Source organism: Scyliorhinus torazame, chromosome 10 (assembly GCF_047496885.1).
Source record: "Scyliorhinus torazame isolate Kashiwa2021f chromosome 10, sScyTor2.1, whole genome shotgun sequence".
Classification (NCBI taxonomy): Eukaryota; Metazoa; Chordata; class Chondrichthyes; order Carcharhiniformes; family Scyliorhinidae; genus Scyliorhinus; species Scyliorhinus torazame.
In genome coordinates, this window is record NC_092716.1 from 28,699,867 (window position 1) to 28,720,321 (window position 20,455).

The 20,455-nt window shown below is 46.9% G+C and overlaps 1 protein-coding gene across 2 annotated transcripts in view; it reads right to left on the reverse strand.

The window, feature by feature from the left end:
- LOC140430432 (calcium-transporting ATPase type 2C member 2-like) overlaps positions 1 to 20,455 on the reverse strand; it is a 159,734-nt gene that overhangs the window by 111,346 nt on the left and 27,933 nt on the right. For both annotated transcript variants that reach the window (XM_072517907.1, XM_072517906.1), the window contains exons 2-7: positions 20,308 to 20,421; positions 16,318 to 16,434; positions 12,744 to 12,833; positions 1,206 to 1,241; positions 1,050 to 1,111; positions 643 to 751 (exon numbers count right to left, since the gene is read on the reverse strand). In XM_072517907.1, coding sequence (XP_072374008.1) covers positions 643 to 751; positions 1,050 to 1,111; positions 1,206 to 1,241; positions 12,744 to 12,833; positions 16,318 to 16,434; positions 20,308 to 20,421 — 528 coding nt within the window. The remainder of the gene's footprint in view (positions 1 to 642; positions 752 to 1,049; positions 1,112 to 1,205; positions 1,242 to 12,743; positions 12,834 to 16,317; positions 16,435 to 20,307; positions 20,422 to 20,455) is intronic.

Below are 20,455 nucleotides of genomic sequence, written 5' to 3' on the forward strand. Positions count from 1 at the left end.
AAGAGTCAATTATCATGAGGTACAAATTTAAGGCGATTGATAGGAGGATTAAAGGGGATATTAGGAAAAGCTTTTCATCCAGAGGGTGGTAGGTGTCTGGAATTCGCTGCACTGGTTGATGGTTGAGACAGAAACCCTCAACGCATTTAAAAAGGTACCTGGGTCTGCACCAGAATGGCTGTAATCTGCAAGGCTATGGACTGGGAGCTGGAAGGCAAAATTAGAATGGCAGCACGGTAGCACAGTGGGTAGCACTGTTGCTTCACAGCTCCAGGGTCCTAGGTTCAATTACCGGCTTAGGTCACTGTCTGCGTGGAGTCTGCACGTTCTCCCCATGTCTGCGTGGGTTTCCTCCGGGTGCTCCGGTTTCCTCCCACAAATCCCAAAAGACTGGGTGAATTGGACATTCTGAATTCTCTCTCCGTGTACCCGAACAGGGGCCGGAATGTGGCGACTAGGGACTTTTCACAGTAACTTCATTGCAGTGTTAATGTAAGCCTACTTGTGACAAATCAGGATTTTTTATTTATTAGAATGGGTGGCTAATCTTTTCAGCTGTGCAGACACGATGGGCTGAATTGGCCTTTTTCTGTGCTGTAACATTTCTATGGTTCTATGATAAGAATATAAAAGAAAACAAACCTCAAAGAGTCGGACATCTGCGGGGACTCGATCACCAACCGAAATGCACACAGTGTCACCCAGCACAAGTTCCCTCGCTAACAGGTGCTCCAGTTCACCTTTGCGAATACTACACGAGAATACAGACATACTAATATTAGTGTGCATGTTTTTTGAGACATTAAATTAGCACCAAACTTGTTGTCTCTTTAATGTTACTTGGCTCCTGTTCTCTGATAGATTATTGACAAGAATTTCCTTGCATCTGTTCCAGATATGTGGTCACAACTTTATCGGAAGTGCATTATTTACACCCACAGATTTCTCAGTGACAGGAGCCATGTGCCAATGGACCCAAGAAAGTTCCTGCCCAATGCATCATTTTCCCAACTGAACAGGAAATTTGCTGATTTGGAGGGAGCACCTACCAGTTACATTCTGGAGGGATTAGTTTGCCTAGCTCCTGCAGGGACTTCTCAGAACGGTACTCCTGCAAAAACAAAATGGTTACTAGGCAACAGAAGGATTTTAAGTTGTTAATTTCAAAAAGCTTTTTACTGAACTAACAGGTAAATATATCTTACCTGCACAAAGGCAACTGTGACAACAATTATAATGGCCTATAAAATGAATGACATTAGGTTATTCAGTTTATATAAAATACTTTCTGTTGCACAAATATACAGAATTTCACTAAATAAATGTATTTTTGTGTTTGGATTTTTTTTTTTTGATTAACTACTTGTGTCAGAAATTGCTGCAGTACTTGAGCTCTTTGTTGAGTGACCTCTTGCTTTCCCAACATCTCTGGCCTGGATCTTCTGGTCGCACCAAAGGCAACCCCTCCACGGCAGGTTCCCCGGCGGTGCGGCCGGCAAACAATGCAAATAGCCATTGACTTCAGTGGGGCCGGAAGATCCCGCTGATGGACAATGGCAAGCCGCATCCCCCACTGGAAAACATGCTGTTTGGGGGATGTGGAGGGGGCGAAAATTCCTGGCCTCATCCTTCTGATTCACATACCCCTGATCAAGAGGATTTTTTGCTGCCGAAGCACAGGTACTTGGCCAGAAAGATTCTGTGTTGTTAATTACTGACCAGCTGGACATTGATCTTGCCTAGATTCAGAAATGCAAAAGGATTCTATGTGGGAGTTTGCCGGCCACGGTTTGAAAATCCTATAATGCAAAAAAAAAGTTTCTTCATCCTTCTGCTGTACGTCCATGGATTAAATAATGAAGATCTTTTTGCGATAATACCAGTGTTCTGCTTGATGCATCTTTGCATCGGTTACCTGTCACTGAAGATGGGCAGAGGCAATGTTTTCGCCCTGTTCATTAAGAAAATATCTCAAAAACTAATGCCGGACTTCAACAAAACTGGGTACACAGGTAGTAACGGCGCAAGGACGAACTGATCAGTTTTTGGTGAAGATGCAGACCTGGATTTTTTTTTTTAAAGGATCCATTAACATTAGAGGATTAAGGGCGCAATTTACCGGCGGTGTCCCACTGGAATCAGGATGGGACATGGCCGGTAGATCCCAGGATTCCCGATGATCAATATGCCTCGCAAGGTCTAACGAGATCGCGCGAGATGTTGCAACCTGTCTCCCGCCCATAATAGGGATGATCCTTTAAAACAGAGATGAGGAGGAATTTCTTCAGCCAGAGGGTGGTGAATCTGTGGAACTCTTTGCCGCAGAAGGCTGTGGAGGCCAAATCACTGAGTGTCTTTACGACAGAGATAGATAGGTTCTTGATTAATAAGAGAATCAGAGGTTATGGGGAGAAGGCAGGGAAATGGGGATGAGAAAATATCAGCTATGATTGAATGGCGGAGCAGACTCGATGGGCCGAGTGGCCTAAATCTGCTCCTATGTATTATGGTCTTATGATAGGCAGGACCCAGACTTGCAGAGTTAAGTGCAGGCGCCAGATCGAACTGGCTCCCAGGGTCTAACATATTGAATATATTGAAACATATTAATATATTGAAACCAGGCCGTGTAAACCGTGTAATTTTCCAGTGAAATGATGGAGGGAGCTGCTGACTCCTGAAGTTAAATGTTTTTAAACAGTACTCCTTATCATCTCCTCAATGAAGAACTCTCTTTCCCTTGCAACGATCGCTCCCTTGTCATCACCAGCCACCCCACCGCCAAAAGCCATGAACAGCACCTGCTCCCTTTCTGATTGCTGGTGACCAAGGGTTTTCTGATGCTGCCTCCTGCCACTGGCTTTCTTAGCCGGAAGACTTGCCAATATAGCCTGCTGCCAGGCAGGAAACAAAGACCTGCCATTAAAAACTCAGAAGGACTAGTGCCCCTGGGCCTCCAGAAATCAGGTCATCATTTTTATATCGTTGTTCAGCCAACCTTTGCAATCTGTTCATCAACATAACAGAGTATTGCATTCATTCTCACCACAAGTTCAATGCTTTGCTTTTTCAGAATCCCCTCTCCAAATCAGCTGAGAATTAAAATGAAATTAGATCTTTTCCCATTCATTTAATACACACTTTGTTGCAAGATGCATGTGAGCTAGCAAATAAGGTTCAGGCTGGAGTGGGTGAAGACCTCTAAGAGGAAGCCCAGAACTTAGGGCAGATATCGGCTCTATGACTCTTTAAACTACAGTGTCATATTGTGGGGGGGGGGGGGGGGGGGGGGGTGAAGACATGGTTAGGGTGCTGGGGAGACATGGTTAGGGTGGGACTTTAACCAGTTCTACTGCCCATGCGGCAGAGTGCGTTCCTGAACTTTCCTGGGAACCTTTTACTGTCTTGAAAGATCTCAGCCGAATGGTTGTTAGCTTAACTAGAATGTGTCCGAGGCCCTCATGAAGACCACTAATCTCTACTAGAGTAAGGTAATCAATTGTAGGAGCGTTGTTCTCCTTGTCTGGACTCTAATTGGCTCATCTTGGAGCTGAAACCTACAAGCTAATATTTCTTTCTAAGGCCAGGTGTCCGATGTTCCCTTGCAGGATCGGTGTGCTTGCCCTAGATGTGCAATTGACCCTGTCGCTGTGATTCAGGACAGATTCTTTAGCTGAAGCTAGGGTGAGTAGCAATTCTATTACCTCCACAATTGCATCCATGTGGTGGACACCAGGAAACGTCTAAATCAAAGAATGTTATCTCAAATGTAAATCAATGAATGCGCTGGTAGGGTGGCACGGTGACACAATGGTAGCACTGTTGCTTCACAGCGCCAGGGTTCCAGGTTCGATTCCAGGCTTGGGCCACTGTCTGAGCGGAGTCTGCATGTTCTCCCCGGGTCTGCGTGGGTTTCCTACCACAAGTCCCGAAAGATGTGCTTGTTAGGTGGATTGCATATTCTGAATTCTCCCTCAGTGTACCCGAACAGACGCTGGAATGTGGCGACTAGGGGATTTTCACAGTGGCTTCATTGCAGTGTTAATGTAAGCCTACGTGTGACAATAATAAAGATGACTATTATTATTAGAGACTAGCATTGAAAATCTGAAAATTCATTAATTCAGGCAACCTTACTTTCTTCAATAGTTTCCAGCTACATATTGGCCGTAGAATATATTCCTTCTGCGAGGTTGGAATGGAGAACCAGTAGGTGAAAATATGAAAATGCTCAACATGGTTCCACTATCCTCTAAAGTTCGTAAGTAAAGCCCATTGAACGGTCTTTAGATTTGAACAGGGAAATTGATGAGGGGCCCCTTGGTAGTTTAAGCATGTTGGCCCACTTTGTTCTCATCATTCTCAGTTTTGTAACTGAATGACTGAATGTTTTGTCTCAATAAGGTACAATAGATATTGGGAGGCAAATATTGTGGGCACTGCAATGAAGTTATGGTCGAATGTCACGTTCATATACAAAAGGTCTGAAAGAACAGAAGAAACAGAGCAGCAAAACGCACGCTATGATTGTTTTGTTGTTTTTAAAAGTGCACACATCTGACTTCCGGGTGCGGCGATGACCAGCTGAGTCGCACGTTTCGGCAGCTCCCAGTGAAACAGACTTTTGGGCTCTTGATAGGAGCCCCAACGGCAATTTTGACGGCTAAAAACACTGTGCGGTAAACCAGAAGGGAATCCCCCCTGGATACGGATGAAAAAAGGAGGAGAAAGTGGCCGGATTGCAGTGGATCCTTTAGAACAGCGGCAAGGAAGGCAAGCAAAAACCAAGATGGCGTCGGAAGGTGGCAGTTTAACATGGGGCCCTGAACAACAAGAGTTCTTGAAATGCTGTGTGGAAGAGCTCAAAAAGGAAATGAAGAAAGAGCTGTTGGCCCCGATACTACAGGCGATCGAAGGGCTAAAGGAGGAACAAAAGACCCAGGAGCGGGAGCTTCGGGTCGTGAAGGCAAAGGCAGCCGAGAATGAGGACGACATACAGGGCCTGGTGGTGAAGACGGAGACGCATGAGGCACATCAGAAACGATGTGTGGAAAGGTTGGAGGCACTGGAGAACAACGCAAGGAGGAACAACCTGAGGATTCTTGTTCTTCCTGAAGGTGCGGAGGGAGCGGACGTCGGGGCATATGTGAGCACGATGCTGCACTCGTTAATGGGAGCGGAGGCCCCGGCGGGTCCGTTGGAGGTGGAGGGAGCATACCGAGTGATGGCGCGAGGACCGAGAGCAGGAGAAATTCCCAGAGCCATAGTGGTGAGATTCCTCCGTTTTAAGGATAGAGAAATGGTCCTTCGATGGGCAAAGAAAACTCGGAGCGGTAAATGGGAGAACGCGGTGATCCGCGTTTATCAAGACTGGAGTGCGGAGGTGGCGAGAAGGAGGGCGAGCTTTAATCGGGCCAAGGCGGTGCTTCATAAAAAGAAGATAAAATTTGGAATGCTGCAACCGGCAAGACTGTGGGTCACATATCGAGGGAGGCACCACTACTTTGAGACGGCGGATGAAGCGTGGACTTTTATTGTGGAAGAAAAACTGGAATGAGCGGGTTATTAAAAAGAACGTTTGAACAAAGTGGTGGGGCGAATGTGGGGGGCGAAGAGGGGGGTTAAAAAGGGGGGAAAGAGGAGTTTTATGTACTAATCCTGCGATGTGGTAACTTTTCTCTCTTCCACAGGTGGTGATGGGGGGAGGAGGGGAGGTGGGGCGTTGGCCATTGGGGGCGGGGCCAAGGGAGAAGCGCGGGCTTGGTTCCCGCGCTATGATAATCATGGCGCGGGAACCACGCGGGAAATTTTAAAGATTTTTGGGGCAGCACGGTAGCATGGTGGTTAGCACAATTGCTTCACAGCTCCAGGGTCCCAGGTTCGATTCCCAGCTTGGGTCACTGTCTGTGTGGAGTCTGCATGTTCTCCCTGTGTGTGCGTGGGTTTCCTCCGGGGGCTCCGGTTTCCTCCCACAGTCCAAAGATGTGCAGGTTAGGTGGATTGGCCATGCTAAATTGCCCTTAGTGTCCAAAATTGCCCTTAGTGTTGGGTGGGGTTACTGGGTTATGGGGATAGGGTGGAGGGACTTAGGTAGGGTGCTCTTTCAAAGAGCCGGTGCAGACTTGATGGGCTGGATGGCCTCCTTCTGCACTGTAAATTCTATGATAATGGCGGGAATAGAGAAGCAGGAAGGAGGGGGCGTCGCACGGTGCGAGCCGAGGTCACGGGGGGAAGCCGAGGTCGGCCAGAGTTTGCTGACTTCTGGGAGCAACATGGGGGGAGTAATTACGCTAGCGGGGGATCTAGCGGGGGGGGGGGTGGGAGGGGGGAATTACTGGGTTGCTGCTACTGGGGAGAGGGGGGAGCTGGTATGGGAGGGGATGGGCGGGCACCGCCTGGGGGAGATACAGCTGCGTGGGAACCAGGTGAAGAGCTGGAAAAAGGGGATGGCTAATCGACAAGGGGGGGGTAGGAAGCCCCCCAACCCGGCTGATCACGTGGAACGTGAGAGGGCTGAACGGGCCGATAAAGAGGGCACGGGTACTCGCACACCTTAAGAAACTTAAGGCAGATGTGGTTATGTTACAGGAAACGCACCTGAAACTGATAGACCAGGTTAGGCTACGCAAAGGATGGGTGGGGCAGGTGTTCCATTCGGGGCTAGATGCGAAAAACAGGAGGGTGGCTATATTAGTGGGGAAGCGGGTAATGTTCGAGGCAAAGACTATAGTGGCGGATAACGGGGGCAGATACGTGATGGTGAGTGGCAAACTACAGGGGGAGACGGTGGTTTTGGTAAACGTATATGCCCCGAACTGGGATGATGCCAATTTTATGAGGCGGATGCTAGGACGCATTCCGGACCTAGAGATGGGAAAGCTGATAATGGGGGGAGATTTTAATACGGTGTTGGAACCAGGGCTGGATAGGTCGAAGTCCAGGACTGGAAGGAGGCCGGCAGCAGCCAAGGTACTTAAAGATTTTATGGAGCAGATGGGAGGTGTAGACCCGTGGAGATTCAGCAGACCTAGGAGTAAGGAGTTCTCGTTTTTCTCCTATGTCCATAAAGTCTACTCGCGAATAGACTTTTTTGTGCTGGGAAGGGCGTTGGTCCCGAAGGTGAGGGGAACGGAGTATACGGCTATAGCCATTTCGGATCACGCTCCACACTGGGTAGACTTGGAGATAGGGGAGGAAACAGGAGGGCGCCCACCCTGGAGAATGGACATGGGACTAATGGCAGATGAGGGGGTGTGTCTAAGGGTGAGGGGGTGCATTGAAAAGTACTTGGAACTCAATGATAATGGGGAGGTCCAGGTGGGAGTGGTCTGGGAGGCGTTGAAGGCGGTGGTTAGAGGGGAGCTGATATCAATAAGGGCACATAAAGGGAAGCAGGAGAGTAAGGAACGGGAGCGGTTGCTGCAAGAACTTTTGAGGGTGGACAGACATATGCGGAAGCACCGGAGGAGGGACTGTACAGGGAAAGGCAAAGGCTACATGTAGAATTTGACTTGCTGACTACGGGCACTGCAGAGGCACAATGGAGGAAGGCACAGGGTGTACAGTACGAATATGGGGAGAAGGCGAGCAGGTTGCTGGCACACCAATTGAGGAAAAGGGGAGCAGCGAGGGAAATAGGGGGAGTGAGGGATGAGGAAGGAGAGATGGAGCGGGGAGCGGAGAGAGTGAATGGAGTGTTCAAGACATTTTATAAAAAATTATATGAAGCTCAACCCCCGGATGGGAGGGAGAGAATGATGGGCTTCTTGGATCGGCTGGAATTTCCCAAGGTGGAAGAGCAGGAAAGGGTGGGACTGGGAGCACAGATCGAGGTAGAAGAAGTGGTGAAAGGAATTAGGAGCATGCAGGCGGGAAAGGCCCCGGGACCGGATGGATTCCCAGTCGAATTCTATAGAAAATATGTGGACTTGCTCGCTCCGGTATTGACGAGGACCTTTAATGAGGCAAAGGAAAGGGGACAACTGCCCCCGACTATGTCTGAAGCAACGATATCGCTTCTCTTAAAGAAGGAAAAGGATCCCGCTACAATGCGGGTCCTATAGACCCATTTCCCTCCTAAATGTAGATGCCAAGATCCTGGCCAAGGTAATGGCAATGAGAATAGAGGAATGTGTCCCGGGGGTGGTCCACGAGGACCAAACTGGGTTTGTGAAGGGGAGACAGCTGAACACGAATATACGGAGGCGGTTAGGGGTAATGATGATGGCCCCACCAGAGGGGGAAACGGAGATAGTAGTGGCGATGGATGCCGAGAAAGCATTTGATAGAGTGGAGTGGGATTATTTGTGGGAGGTGTTGAGGAGATTTGGTTTTGGAGAGGGGTATGTTAGATGGGTGCAGCTGTTGTATAGGGCCCCGATGGCGAGCGTGGTCACGAATGGACGGGGATCTGCATATTTTCGGCTCCATAGAGGGACAAGGCAGGGATGCCCTCTTGTTTGCACTGGCGATTGAGCCCCTGGCGATAGCGTTGAGGGGTTCCAAGAAGTGGAGGGGAGTACTTAGAGGAGGAGAAGAGCACCGGGTATCTTTGTATGCGGACGATTTGCTACTATACGTGGCAGACCCGGCGGAGGGGATGCCAGAAATAATGCGGATCCTTGGGGAGTTTGGGGATTTTTCAGGGTATAAATTGAACATGGGGAAAAGTGAGTTGTTTGTGGTGCATCCAGGGGAGCAGAGTAGAGAAATAGAGGACCTACCGTTGAGGAAGGTACCAAGGGACTTTCGTTACCTGGGGATCCAGATAGCCAAGAATTGGGGCACATTGCATAGGTTAAATTTAACGCGGTTGGTGGAACAAATGGAGGAGGATTTCAAGAGATGGGATATGGTATCCCTGTCACTGGCAGGGAGGGTGCAGGCGGTTAAGATGGTGGTCCTCCCGAGATTCCTCTTTGTGTTTCAGTGCCTCCCGGTGGTGATCACGAAGGCTTTTTTTAAAAGGATTGAAAAGAGCATCATGGGTTTTGTGTGGGCCGGGAAGACCCCGAGAGTGAGGAAGGGATTCTTACAGCGTAGCAGGGGTAGGGGGGGGCTGGCACTACCGAGCCTAAGTGAGTATTATTGGGCTGCTAATATTTCAATGGTGAGTAAGTGGATGGGAGAGGAGGAGGGAGCGGCGTGGAAGAGATTAGAGAGGGCGTCCTGTAGGGGGACTAGCCTACAGGCTATGGTGACAGCCCCATTGCCGTTCTCACCGAGGAACTACACCACAAGCCCGGTAGTGGTGGCTACACTGAAGATTTGGGGACAGTGGAGACGGCATAGGGGAAAGACTGGAGCCTTGGGGGAGTCCCCGATAAGAAACAACCATAGGTTTGCCCCGGGGGGAATGGATGGGGGGATATGGAATGTGGCAAAGAGCAGGAATAACGCAACTGAAAGATCTGTTTGTGCATGGGAAGTTCGCGAGTCTGGGAGCGCTGACCGAGAAATATGGGTTGCCCCAAGGGAATGCATTCAGGTATATGCAACTGAGGGCTTTTGCGAGGCAACAGGTGAGGGAATTCCCGCAGCTCCCGACACAAGAGGTGCAGGACAGAGTGATCTCAAAGACATGGGTGGGGGATGGTAAGGTGTCAGATATATATAGGGAAATGAGGGACGAAGGGGAGACTATGGTAGATGAACTAAAAGGGAAATGGGAAGAAGAGCTGGGGGAGGAGATCGAGGAGGGGCTGTGGGCAGATGCCCTAAGCAGGGTAAACTCGTCATCCTCGTGTGCCAGGCTAAGCCTGATTCAGTTTAAGGTATTACACAGGGCGCATATGACTGGAGCACGGCTCAGTAAATTTTTTGGGGTGGAGGATAGGTGTGCGAGGTGCTCGAGAAGCCCAGCGAATCATACCCATATGTTTTGGTCATGCCCGGCACTACAGGGGTTTTGGATGGGGGTGACAAAGGTGCTTTCAAAAGTAGTGTGGGTCCGGGTCGAACCAAGCTGGGGGTTGGCTATATTTGGGGTTGCACAAGAGCCGGGAGTGCAGGAGGCGAGAGAGGCCGATGTTTTGGCCTTTGCGTCCCTAGTAGCCCGGCGCAGGATTTTGTTAATGTGGAAAGAAGCCAAGCCCCCGGGGGTGGAGACCTGGATAAATGACATGGCAGGGTTTATAAAGCTAGAGCGGATTAAGTTCGTTCTAAGGGGGTCGGCTCAAGGGTTCACCAGGCGGTGGCAACCGTTCGTCGAATACCTCGCAGAAAGATAGATGGAATGGGAAAAAGAAGGCAGCAGCAGCAGCCCAGGATCGGGGGCGGGGGGGGGGGGGGGGGGGGAGGAACCAGAAGGACTCTCAGGGTTGTTAATATATACTGTATAATATGTATAGGTCGTTGCGACAGATAATTATATATTGGACTGTTAAATTATATTTTTGGAGAGTGTTACTTGTGATAAGGCAGTTGCCAATTAGGGTTAGTTTTCATTTTTGTTATTTGTTATTTATTCATTTTTTGTTTATAAAATAGGTCATTGTTATTTGTGTTGTTATAATATTGTGTAAAGGATGCACAATGTACTGTGTTGGTTGACCAAAAATTTTCAATAAAATATTTATTAAAAAAAAGTGCACACATCTAAAATGTACAAAATAAATAAAAACACAAAATACTTCACTACAATAATTTCAGCTCAGTTGTAATCTACAATGAATATTTATAACAACAAAGGCTAAATGCTTTCCTTTAGAAATTCAACCTTTATAATCTCATTGAAAGGGTTTATGTCCTAAAACATGGTAATAGTGTAAAAAATTACATTTACCAGATTAGAACCATAGAATTCCTACAGTGCAGAAGCAGGCTATTTGGCTCATCGAGTTTGCACAAACCCCCTGAAAGAGCACCCTATCCAGGCCCACTCCTGCACCCTAACGCCGTAACCCCACCTAACCTACACATCTTTGGATACTAAGGGATAATTTAGCATGGCCAATCCACTTAACCTACACATCTTTGGATACTAAGGGACAATTTAACGTGGCCAATCCACCTAGCCTGCACTTATTTGGACGGTGAGAGGAATCCAGAGTACCCAGAGGGAACCCACGCACACACAGGAGAAAGTGCAAACTCCACACAGTCAGCAGTTATCGAATCAGTTATTGCTGACGTTGCAAAATTGACTTACAGGACCAACAAAGCGTGAGTCAGGGAATACAACAAAACACTGCCTTGACATTTATGATGGCCTGGATTTTCATCCTCAAAGGTGAGTCAGGACATTTCGGGCTCGACCGATCCGCCTCAGGAGAAAGTGCCCGCAAAGACGGGATCTTCACTGCTGGGGGCCAGGTGCAGCGCTGGGCTGTTTAAATTGCCCACCTCGGTGCCAGGAGACTTTGCCGCAGAGAAAGAAATAACAAAGGCCTCCAGCTTTCACTCCTCACACCTTGTTCATCTTCCAAACATTCCTCATGTCCCATTCATGCTACCTCATGCCCCTGACTCACCCCCTATGTCCCCTCATGCCTCCTAAGCCAAGCTATGTACTTGCATGCCCAATGACCCAGTGTACACTTTCGTGGAATCTCTACAGTGCAGAAGGAGGCTATTCGGTCCATTGGGTCTGCACTGACCCTCCAAGAGCACCTGACCTAGGCCCACTCCCCACCCTGTCCCCGTAAACCCACCTAACCTTTGGACACTAAAGGGCAATTTGGCAATCACCTAACCTGCGTCCTTACAAGCTAATAAAAGTGTAAATTATGCAAGTCCATTGAAAGTTCAAAAACTCCACCCCAGAGGCCCTTGAAACCACTTAATTTATGTAAATAAATACTGTAAAATTGACAGCAGAGATCAGAGAGCCTGAGCTGTTACTCAAACAATACTTTGTCTGAGGCACAGATGTTCTTCTATTGGTTGTCTGGGCTCTCAACCAAGCATACATAAAGCATCATTGCACCTCTTTTACCGTTAATCTGTGCCCTCTTGCGAACACCTGATTTCTAATCTTCCGGGTCTTAATAGAATCCTGCACCAGCAGCTTTCTGCTTGAAAACATGAACAGTTAGTGTATGTTTCTGTCCTTATTTTGTCTTCCCCTCTCACTACCAAGGCAAAGGAGGAAGCCTCAGCTGAATGCTCAGGACCTGAGGTTGAAATTTGGTATTGATTACTGAAACAGGCAAGCAAATTACTGAGCATTGTCACGCTTTGGAGAAATAGCTTCAATGTCTAGTTCATTAAGCATTTTACCCACCTCTCTTTATAATCCTTAAGAACATGTTTGTACATGCGCTTTGCTTTTAAAACCCAATATTTAGAACATAGAACATACAGTGCAGAAGGAGGCCATTCGGCCCATTGAGTCTGCACTGACCCACTTAAGTCCTCACTTCCACCCTATCCCCATAACCCAATAACCCCTCCTAACCTTTTTGGACACGAAGGGCAATTTATCATGGCCAATCCACCTAACCTGCACATCTTTGGACTGTGGGAGGAAACCGGAGCACCCGGAGCAAACCCACGCAGACACAGGGAGAACGTGCAGACTCCGCACAGACAGTGAGTGACCCAGTGGGGAATCGAACCTGGGACCCTGGCGCTGTGAAGCCACAGTGCTCGCCACTTGTGCTACCGTGCTGCCCGATTTAAATTTAAATTTGATGATCTTTGTTTTACTGTGGAAAGTTGGTCCCTTCTGTCCCTCACCAAAAACAAAACATGCCAAATTACATTCACTGAAAAGAGTTAACTGGGTGAGTATTTCTACATACCATTGTTATACTCACTGCATCTTCAATATTTTTAGTGATGACACTAATAACAGCCGAGGCCAGAAGCAACAGAATAAGGGGGTTCGTGAACTAGGATTGAAACCAGAAATTAGTAAATGCACAAAATAACACTGAATATATTATATATCAAAATAGATTATCTCAGTTTCTAATATACCAGCCATGAGTTTGTACCTATCTGGAAAAATAATTAAGCCATGTGTCTGAATTGAATTAATGCGATTGTAAAAGCTGATACATGGTTTTTTTTAAATTAAGCTTTCATGTTGTCTTCTGACACAGAGATAATGAACAATGCAGCCGCTACAGTGCTAGATAAACAAAACTGAATGACTTAGTGAGGGAAACATACAGTGTAATATTGTCTCAAAGGGTCAAGGTCATATAAAAAAGGATTGAAATCTTAGTTAAACAGTCAAATGTTAACAGTGCACGGAGGAATATTACCAAAGTAAACAAATCCATCACCAAACAGGTTATTTTAACTCGCAACAAAGTACTTTTTTTATCTCAGTATAAAACCTCTCCTAATGTTATGGAGCAATAAATTTACACAATGCTAACATTTTGACTCATCCATGAAGGTGATCATTTGCTAGCCTACTGCATTTCTGATGGAAATACAAACATTTTTAAACCACTGCTAAACTACAGCTAAACTCTATTTGTATAAAAATATGTACATTTCGTAAGTAAAATCTGCATAGCTTTTAAAGACATTGAAAACCTGCTTATGTGCAACAAGAGAAACTGACCCCACTCCTCTCTCTCTCTCACCAACATTCCCTCCTAGCACAACTGCAGCGGGCTAATCTTGCCGCACTCCTTCGTGTCCCCAAATCAAATTCCGATTTGTTCCACTCAGATTGCAGCCACTGCTTTACCAGCAGTTGCTTCTCTCCCTGCCCTGGAGTTCCCTCACGGTCTCTCCTTGGTATCCTCTTCTCCCTCATCTACATCCCTTCGCCATAACGTCCAAAGGCATGCGGTCAAATTTTCACCCTCATTGGAGGGGGGGGGGGAGGGGGGCTCTCTCCCCGAGCTATTTTCCATAAGTGGGATGCAGGGCAGAAGGGCTACTTTGTGGCAGTAACCAATTAAAGAAAAGCAACGGCTTTTGGATGCTTACTGTCAGAGGCATTGGGGCTCAGTCAGCTGTCTGACGGCAGTCTCTTGGCACCAGGTCACGTTGTTGAGGGGTGGGTGTGGGAGTGAGGGGAGCAGGGCTCTCAACAGACTTTGACACCCTCCCCGCCTTTCCGACCACAGCCGAGACCAGAAAACGTCCTGTGGGGAGATTCCGCCTTCATGATAATGGTTCGGCTCCTTAGTCCTGAACTGCAGGCTGCTGTCCCTTCTAAGCTGATGTGCTTCCTATGGGCTGTCCAGCTTCAAGAACCCATCCACATCTTTGTCACGAATCGACTATTTCATAGAATCGTAGAATCCCTACAGTGCAGAAGGAGGCCATTCATTCCATCGGGTCTACACCGACCTTCTGAAAGAGCACCCTAACAAGATTCAATCCCCACCCTATCCCTGTAACCCCACCTAGAGACAATTTAGCATGTCCAATCCACCTAGTCTACACATCTTTGGACTGTGGGAGGAAACCAGAGAAATAGGAGGAAACCCACGCAGACACGGGAAGAATGTGCAAACTTCACACAGTCGCCCAACGTCGGAATTGAACCCAGGCCCCTGGTGCTGTGAGGCAGCAGTGCTAACCACTGTGCCACCATGTCCCCCCCAATCAGCACAGGGTCATGACCCCATTTGACCCAACATCGGGATCCGGAGTTAAAACCCAACATCTTGCCCATGAATTCAGCTACCACGTGTCTTCTGGATATTCCCAAATGTACCTCACGTCCGCCTGTTAACATCTCCACTGTCTATGAGTAGCCAGGCCAGATGCATTGCCCAACATCCAGAACAAACTGCAGTTTCCTCCAGTTTGAGAGTGGGAAAACCAACGCTTTTGTCTTTGGCCTTAACTAATTCTGTGCTCAGCACAGAATATGTCCCGTTCACTGGCATCATCTCTCGTCGAACCAGACTTTTTCAACTTTGGTGTCCAGCTTTCCCCGAGTTGTTTGGCTGACTCTACCTTCTCACAATGACAAAGACCACCTAGTTCCACCTTTCCAATATCTTCTGGTTCTGCCCCTGCCCCAGCCGACCAGTTGCTAAAACTCTGATCCATTACTTTGTTTGCTCTACACTTTGACTATTTCCATGCATTCCTGGGTATATACAAATCTTCCCCATACAAGTCTTTCGAAGGTCTCACCCCTCCCTTTTATTAATCCTCCCTGAACTCCACTTTGGAGTTTCTTCAGTCCACATTGGCAGCCACCTTTCAGCTGTTCCTGCAACACGCTCTTGAATTCTCTTCCAATCTGTCCCTAACTCTCTACCTCCGAGATATCCTTAAAACCTGCCTTTTTGACCTTGCTTCTGGTCCCTTCCCAATTCTTTAGATTGGTGTTTATTTTCTTATTCAGGGGGGCTGCCAATATCAGCAATGCTCTGCTATGAAAGCCTGAGAATTCCGATGCACTGTTGCTCAGTCAAGTTGAGGAAGCTGATCCTGAGTCTGTATAACCCTATGCGGGAGCTCTGTGTGCATCACCTCTTATCGATGAAGCACAAGGCAATGGAAAAGGCAGTTTCTGTTAGTGTTGTTGCTGCTCCTGCTGGCGTGGCTGCTCCCGCTGTTCCCCATCAGAGGGCCCATGCTATAGCTATTAACATTGCCCCCAGGCTCCGCTGAAGGCCGACAGCAGGGAAATTTAGATCAAGGTTAATAAAGTCCAAAAAAGGTGAAGAAGTTACCCGAGAAGTAGTAAAAGCAGACTCTTGCTACCAGAGCTGCGAGCACAGGTCAGGAGGGTGGTCCGCAGCTGTGCTTACGGCCTCTCAGTCTCATTGGGCAATGGTTTCCTGCTTTCTTCTCACCTTGCTGACCCTGGCAAGCTCTACGTAGCTCGGAAATCAATGTGTTAGCAGTTAAAGCCAGATTCCTGAGTTAAATCCATAATTAATTGACAATTTTAAATACTTAAACATCTCCATGGGGATTTCCTACTACCGCCTCGGTCAAACCTGGAGCAGGAAGGATCTCATCAGATTCCGAACCACAGGCACTTTTAAGGTTTAAAATCTCACCCACACTTGAACCCACCCTCGGTTGGTAATTACAATTCTGCAAAAAGTCAAATTGCCTCTTGTGATGCAAAACTTTGAAAGAGAATCATAATTAACCCAAGGTCAAATCATACAATACCTACAATGCAGAAGGAGGCCATTCGGCCCATCAAGTCTACACCGCCCCTTGGCAAGAACACCGCACTTAAGCCCACACCCTCACCCTATCCCTGTAACTCAGAAACCCCATCTAATGTTTTGGACACTAAGGGGCAATTTAGCATGGCCGAATCACCTAACCTGCACATCTTTGGACGTAGGCCGTATCATAGTCAACCTTTTTCTGTTTTTTGACCAAATCTGTACAATTTCAGAATTCACACACATACACATTATGCATTACCTGACCCAGGTATTTCTTCCAAATTGGTTCAGGATTGGACACTTCAAATTCATTCCATCCATACCGCAGTCGGCGTTCGAGCACCTGGACCTCTGTGAGGCCATTCTGCAAGTCAGCCTAGCATTAAAACATAAGATGCATTTTAAAATCTCTGATGGAAAGTCCCGACAAAAGCAAAGGTTTTTTGTTTAAAGTAAAACCCAGTGCATCTTTCTAACTTCATATTTCAAAATAAAGCTGCCTCTTTGGCAATCTTTTGTCTTTTCGATCCACCTTTTAATGAGGTCACATCCAACATTGGATTGATTTGAGTGTGGCACCATGGAAACCTAGTGAAATTGAAGCCAATGGGAATCAGGGAAAACATTTCCACTGGCTGGACTAACTGAACACAATCTCAACGTAGTCTACAAATGTGGTAAGGAGCTGTACTTGGCTGTTGCCTTCTCCAGAGCCTTCCTACCCATTGCAGGCCATGCAGATCGTGAGGAAGACATAGATGTCATGACAATAGATGTGTTGTCCTTCCATCGAATTCAGGAACTCAAAGCTTCCTTACAAGCGGAAATCACACTCAGACGATTACATGAAGTCATCATGAGTCCTCAAGGGTGCTTCCCCACAAGCTCTGCACCTTCTTCACAATCAGAGGATGAATTAACTACACAGGATGGAGTCATACTGCATGGCGAGTGATTTGTCATCCCTCATGCTCTTCAGAGGTACTACACTCTACAACTTCACCGAGGGCACCCTGGGTTTGAAGGGCCAAGAAATTACTGTGCTGACCCTCCATGTACAGACATGGAAAGGGAAGATTCCAGATGTGCACCATGCAATGCACTCAAGTCACATCACGCAAAAGAACCACTGCAGGTACATGAGGTCCTGTACCTCCCATGGTTGTCCAGGACAACTGGTATCTTCGAATGGGATGGTAAACAACATTTAATCTTAGTTGATTCGTATTCTGGATGGTTTGAATGCAACTACCTGCCAAACACGACGAGTAACACAGTCATCATCAAGCTCAAGAGACATTTTGCCATACATGCTCGCCAATTTGATTCCATGGAATTTCATAATGTTGCACACATACGGGACTTTGAGCACATCACAAGCTCATCCCTATATCCACAGTTAGATGGTCTCACGGAACGGATAGTTTTCTCAGCCAAATATCTTCTGGAGAAATGTGCCATGAATTGCACAAACTACTGTGCTGTGCTCCTCAGCCTATGAAATCTACCATGACAGGCCCTGCCCTCGCCAGCACAATGATTCTTTTCTAGATGTACCAGGATCACAATTCCTACTGCTAAGGCTCTGCTGCAGCCCAACTTGAAAGCAAAGTTGAATGATGCCCTCATGCAATGCAGATTGAGAAGCAAAACGCACTATGATCGGAAGGCCTACAGACCCAGCCCTCTAACACCTGGTCAAAGACTCAAAGACCATACATAATCAGTTGGTGGTGGTGCACAGCCATTCCCCACAGCTGAACAGTTACGTGTTAGCCTCAGACAGTCCCCGTTATGTACACAACCACCAAGTTGTACCAACCACGCAACTTCTACAGGTATCGGGAAACTGAACACGAGGTTCCAGGACTTTATTACCATTTTTAGCCTAGAACTGGCTTTCGAATTTCAGTTTTCTACAAGAATAAGTGGCAGTGGTGGTGGTGGTGGGGGCTGCACACACTGTTACATCTCATGCCACTGGATGTTTCAACTAGCGGGAGAGATGCAGACTGAGTAGGCCATGTGTGAATGTGATGATACGGCTACAAAAGAAGTCATCTGGCAGGAGCGTGGGATTTATCCCCGTCAGTGGGAACAGAACAAGGGTTCAAGTAGCTGATAAGTTAATGAATAAACTACTCTTTGTTGAAAATCCTTTCTGTCAAGTGAGTGATCCAAGAACCCAATGCATTTATACTGGCCATGCCAGTAACACTCTTGAAAGCATAGATGTGGTATCATTGTAATGGAACATAATTGTGGGGAAATCGGGTTTTCATTCGAATGACTAAAACCTTTCCTGTGCTACATTTTGGAAATACAATGTATAACCGATACACTGAATGTCAAAAGCAACCAGTTACCGAATCAATAGCAACCTATAAAGAAGCATCAAAGGAGCATTCACTTGCCTGATGGGTGCAGCTCCAACAACACTCAAGAAGCCTGACACCATCCAGGACAAAGCACCCCACTTGATTGCTCTTCCTTCCACAAACATTCAAACCCTCCCCCACCGACGAACAGTGGCAACTTTGTGTACCATCTACAAGATGCACTGCGGTAACTCACCAAGGTTTCTTAGATAGCACCTTCGAAACTCATGATTACTACCATCTAGAAGGACAAGAACAGCAAATATCTGGGAGCCCCACCACCTAGAGGTTCCCTCCAAGTCACCCACCACCCCGACTCGGAAATATATCACCAATACTACCATCAATACTACCAATACTACTATCTCCATACTACCATCTAGAAGGACAAGAACAGCAAATATCTGGGAACCCCACCACCTAGAGGTTCCCTCCAAGTCACCCACCACCCCGACTCGGAAATATATCACCGTTCCTTCACTGTCGCTGGGGCAAAACCTGGAACTCTCTCCCGAACGGCATAATAGGTGTACCCATACCTGAAGGACTGCAGAAGTTCAAGAAAGCAACTCACCACCACTTTCTGAAGGGCAGCTAGGGATGGGCAATAAATGCTGGTGTAACCAGCGACGGCCACATCTCATAACTGAATTTTAAAAAAAGAAACAGAAAAATCGCTTATAGCGTACACTCTATGTGGCAAAAATGACAGCTGTGTAAAACTGATTAATGTATACCAGAATTTTTTTTTTTTGCCTGAATTACCGATTCATTAACATTTCAGTACTATTTTCCAAACTCATTATATAGGGATGGAAATAGTTTCTTGTACACATTATCCACTTGGAAAAGGGAGAGACAAGAAGAACTATTTCAGGGCACAATGTTGTGTAGCCGATCTGAATCTGTAGTATGGAGGCCACTATGGTAAAGGCTACTCTGCAGGCCTCCGAGGTAGCTGACCAAAAGAGGTGCAAGACATCGTATATACACAGATAAGAGTCCCATCTCTTGTTTTGGGCCTCCTTGCAGACATTGGTCTGGATTGAGTAGGATAGGTGCTCCTCTCAATATCCTTTGGCACATCCTACAGCCCAAGCAGCAGCTGCCATTAATGTTTAAACTATTAAAAATAAATTCGGAAAAAGTAGTTCCCTGTGGAGGCAGGAATGGGTGTGCTCTGCTGACTACTTAATTCACATGCAGCAACACCTGCAATTTCCCCCACCCGAGCCATGTGATCTGACCTTCATATTTATAAAATGAACAAGCTGTCTGTGGAGGCGTGACAGCCATCGGCAGGTCTTGCATAAAATATTGCTGACGTCAGGGGACCATTTTAGCCTCTGCGATGTAGACTTCCATGCAATTTTCACAATATCTGGTGGGAAAAGTTGCTGACACTACCTCCACTGAAAGCAGGTTTTCCAAACAAATACCAATTTTCAAACATCTTTGTAACAACCATTTCAAATCTGCATGTTTGGCTTGAAGTAAGGAATGTGCCTCTTAATTATCCGCCCAAAGGCAGGTCTTTGGCATCAGCTTTTTGTTGTTGTTGACTCATAGCTAAGTGCTGTGACACTCCTCTCTGGGGGCTAGGGTGAGGAGGCAGGGTCTGGATCAACCTCATCTGAAGTGAGGATTGAACCCTGTGCTATTGGTGGTAATTTGATCGACAGACTTTGCTGTCTATGGCCAACTGAATGAACTATTGAAGGAGTAAGGAATGTGATCACACAAGTACTAAGTTTATATAGTGAAAGTGCCTTCAGCAAATTGTTCACATGCCACTTCAACCAGACAACAAATACTATTCCAATAGGAGAATACAGTGAATTGTTCTTCTTTACATCAAAATATATCCTCACCTGCAGGTCGCTTGCTAGCTCATCCACATACTGCGTACTAGCTTCTTTAGAAGACACAGCCACAATTGGTTCTTTTTTGCTACCATCTTTTAGTTCCTGGAACTCTTCATTCTCCTATTGACAGAAAAATGTTCCTTCAATTACTGTG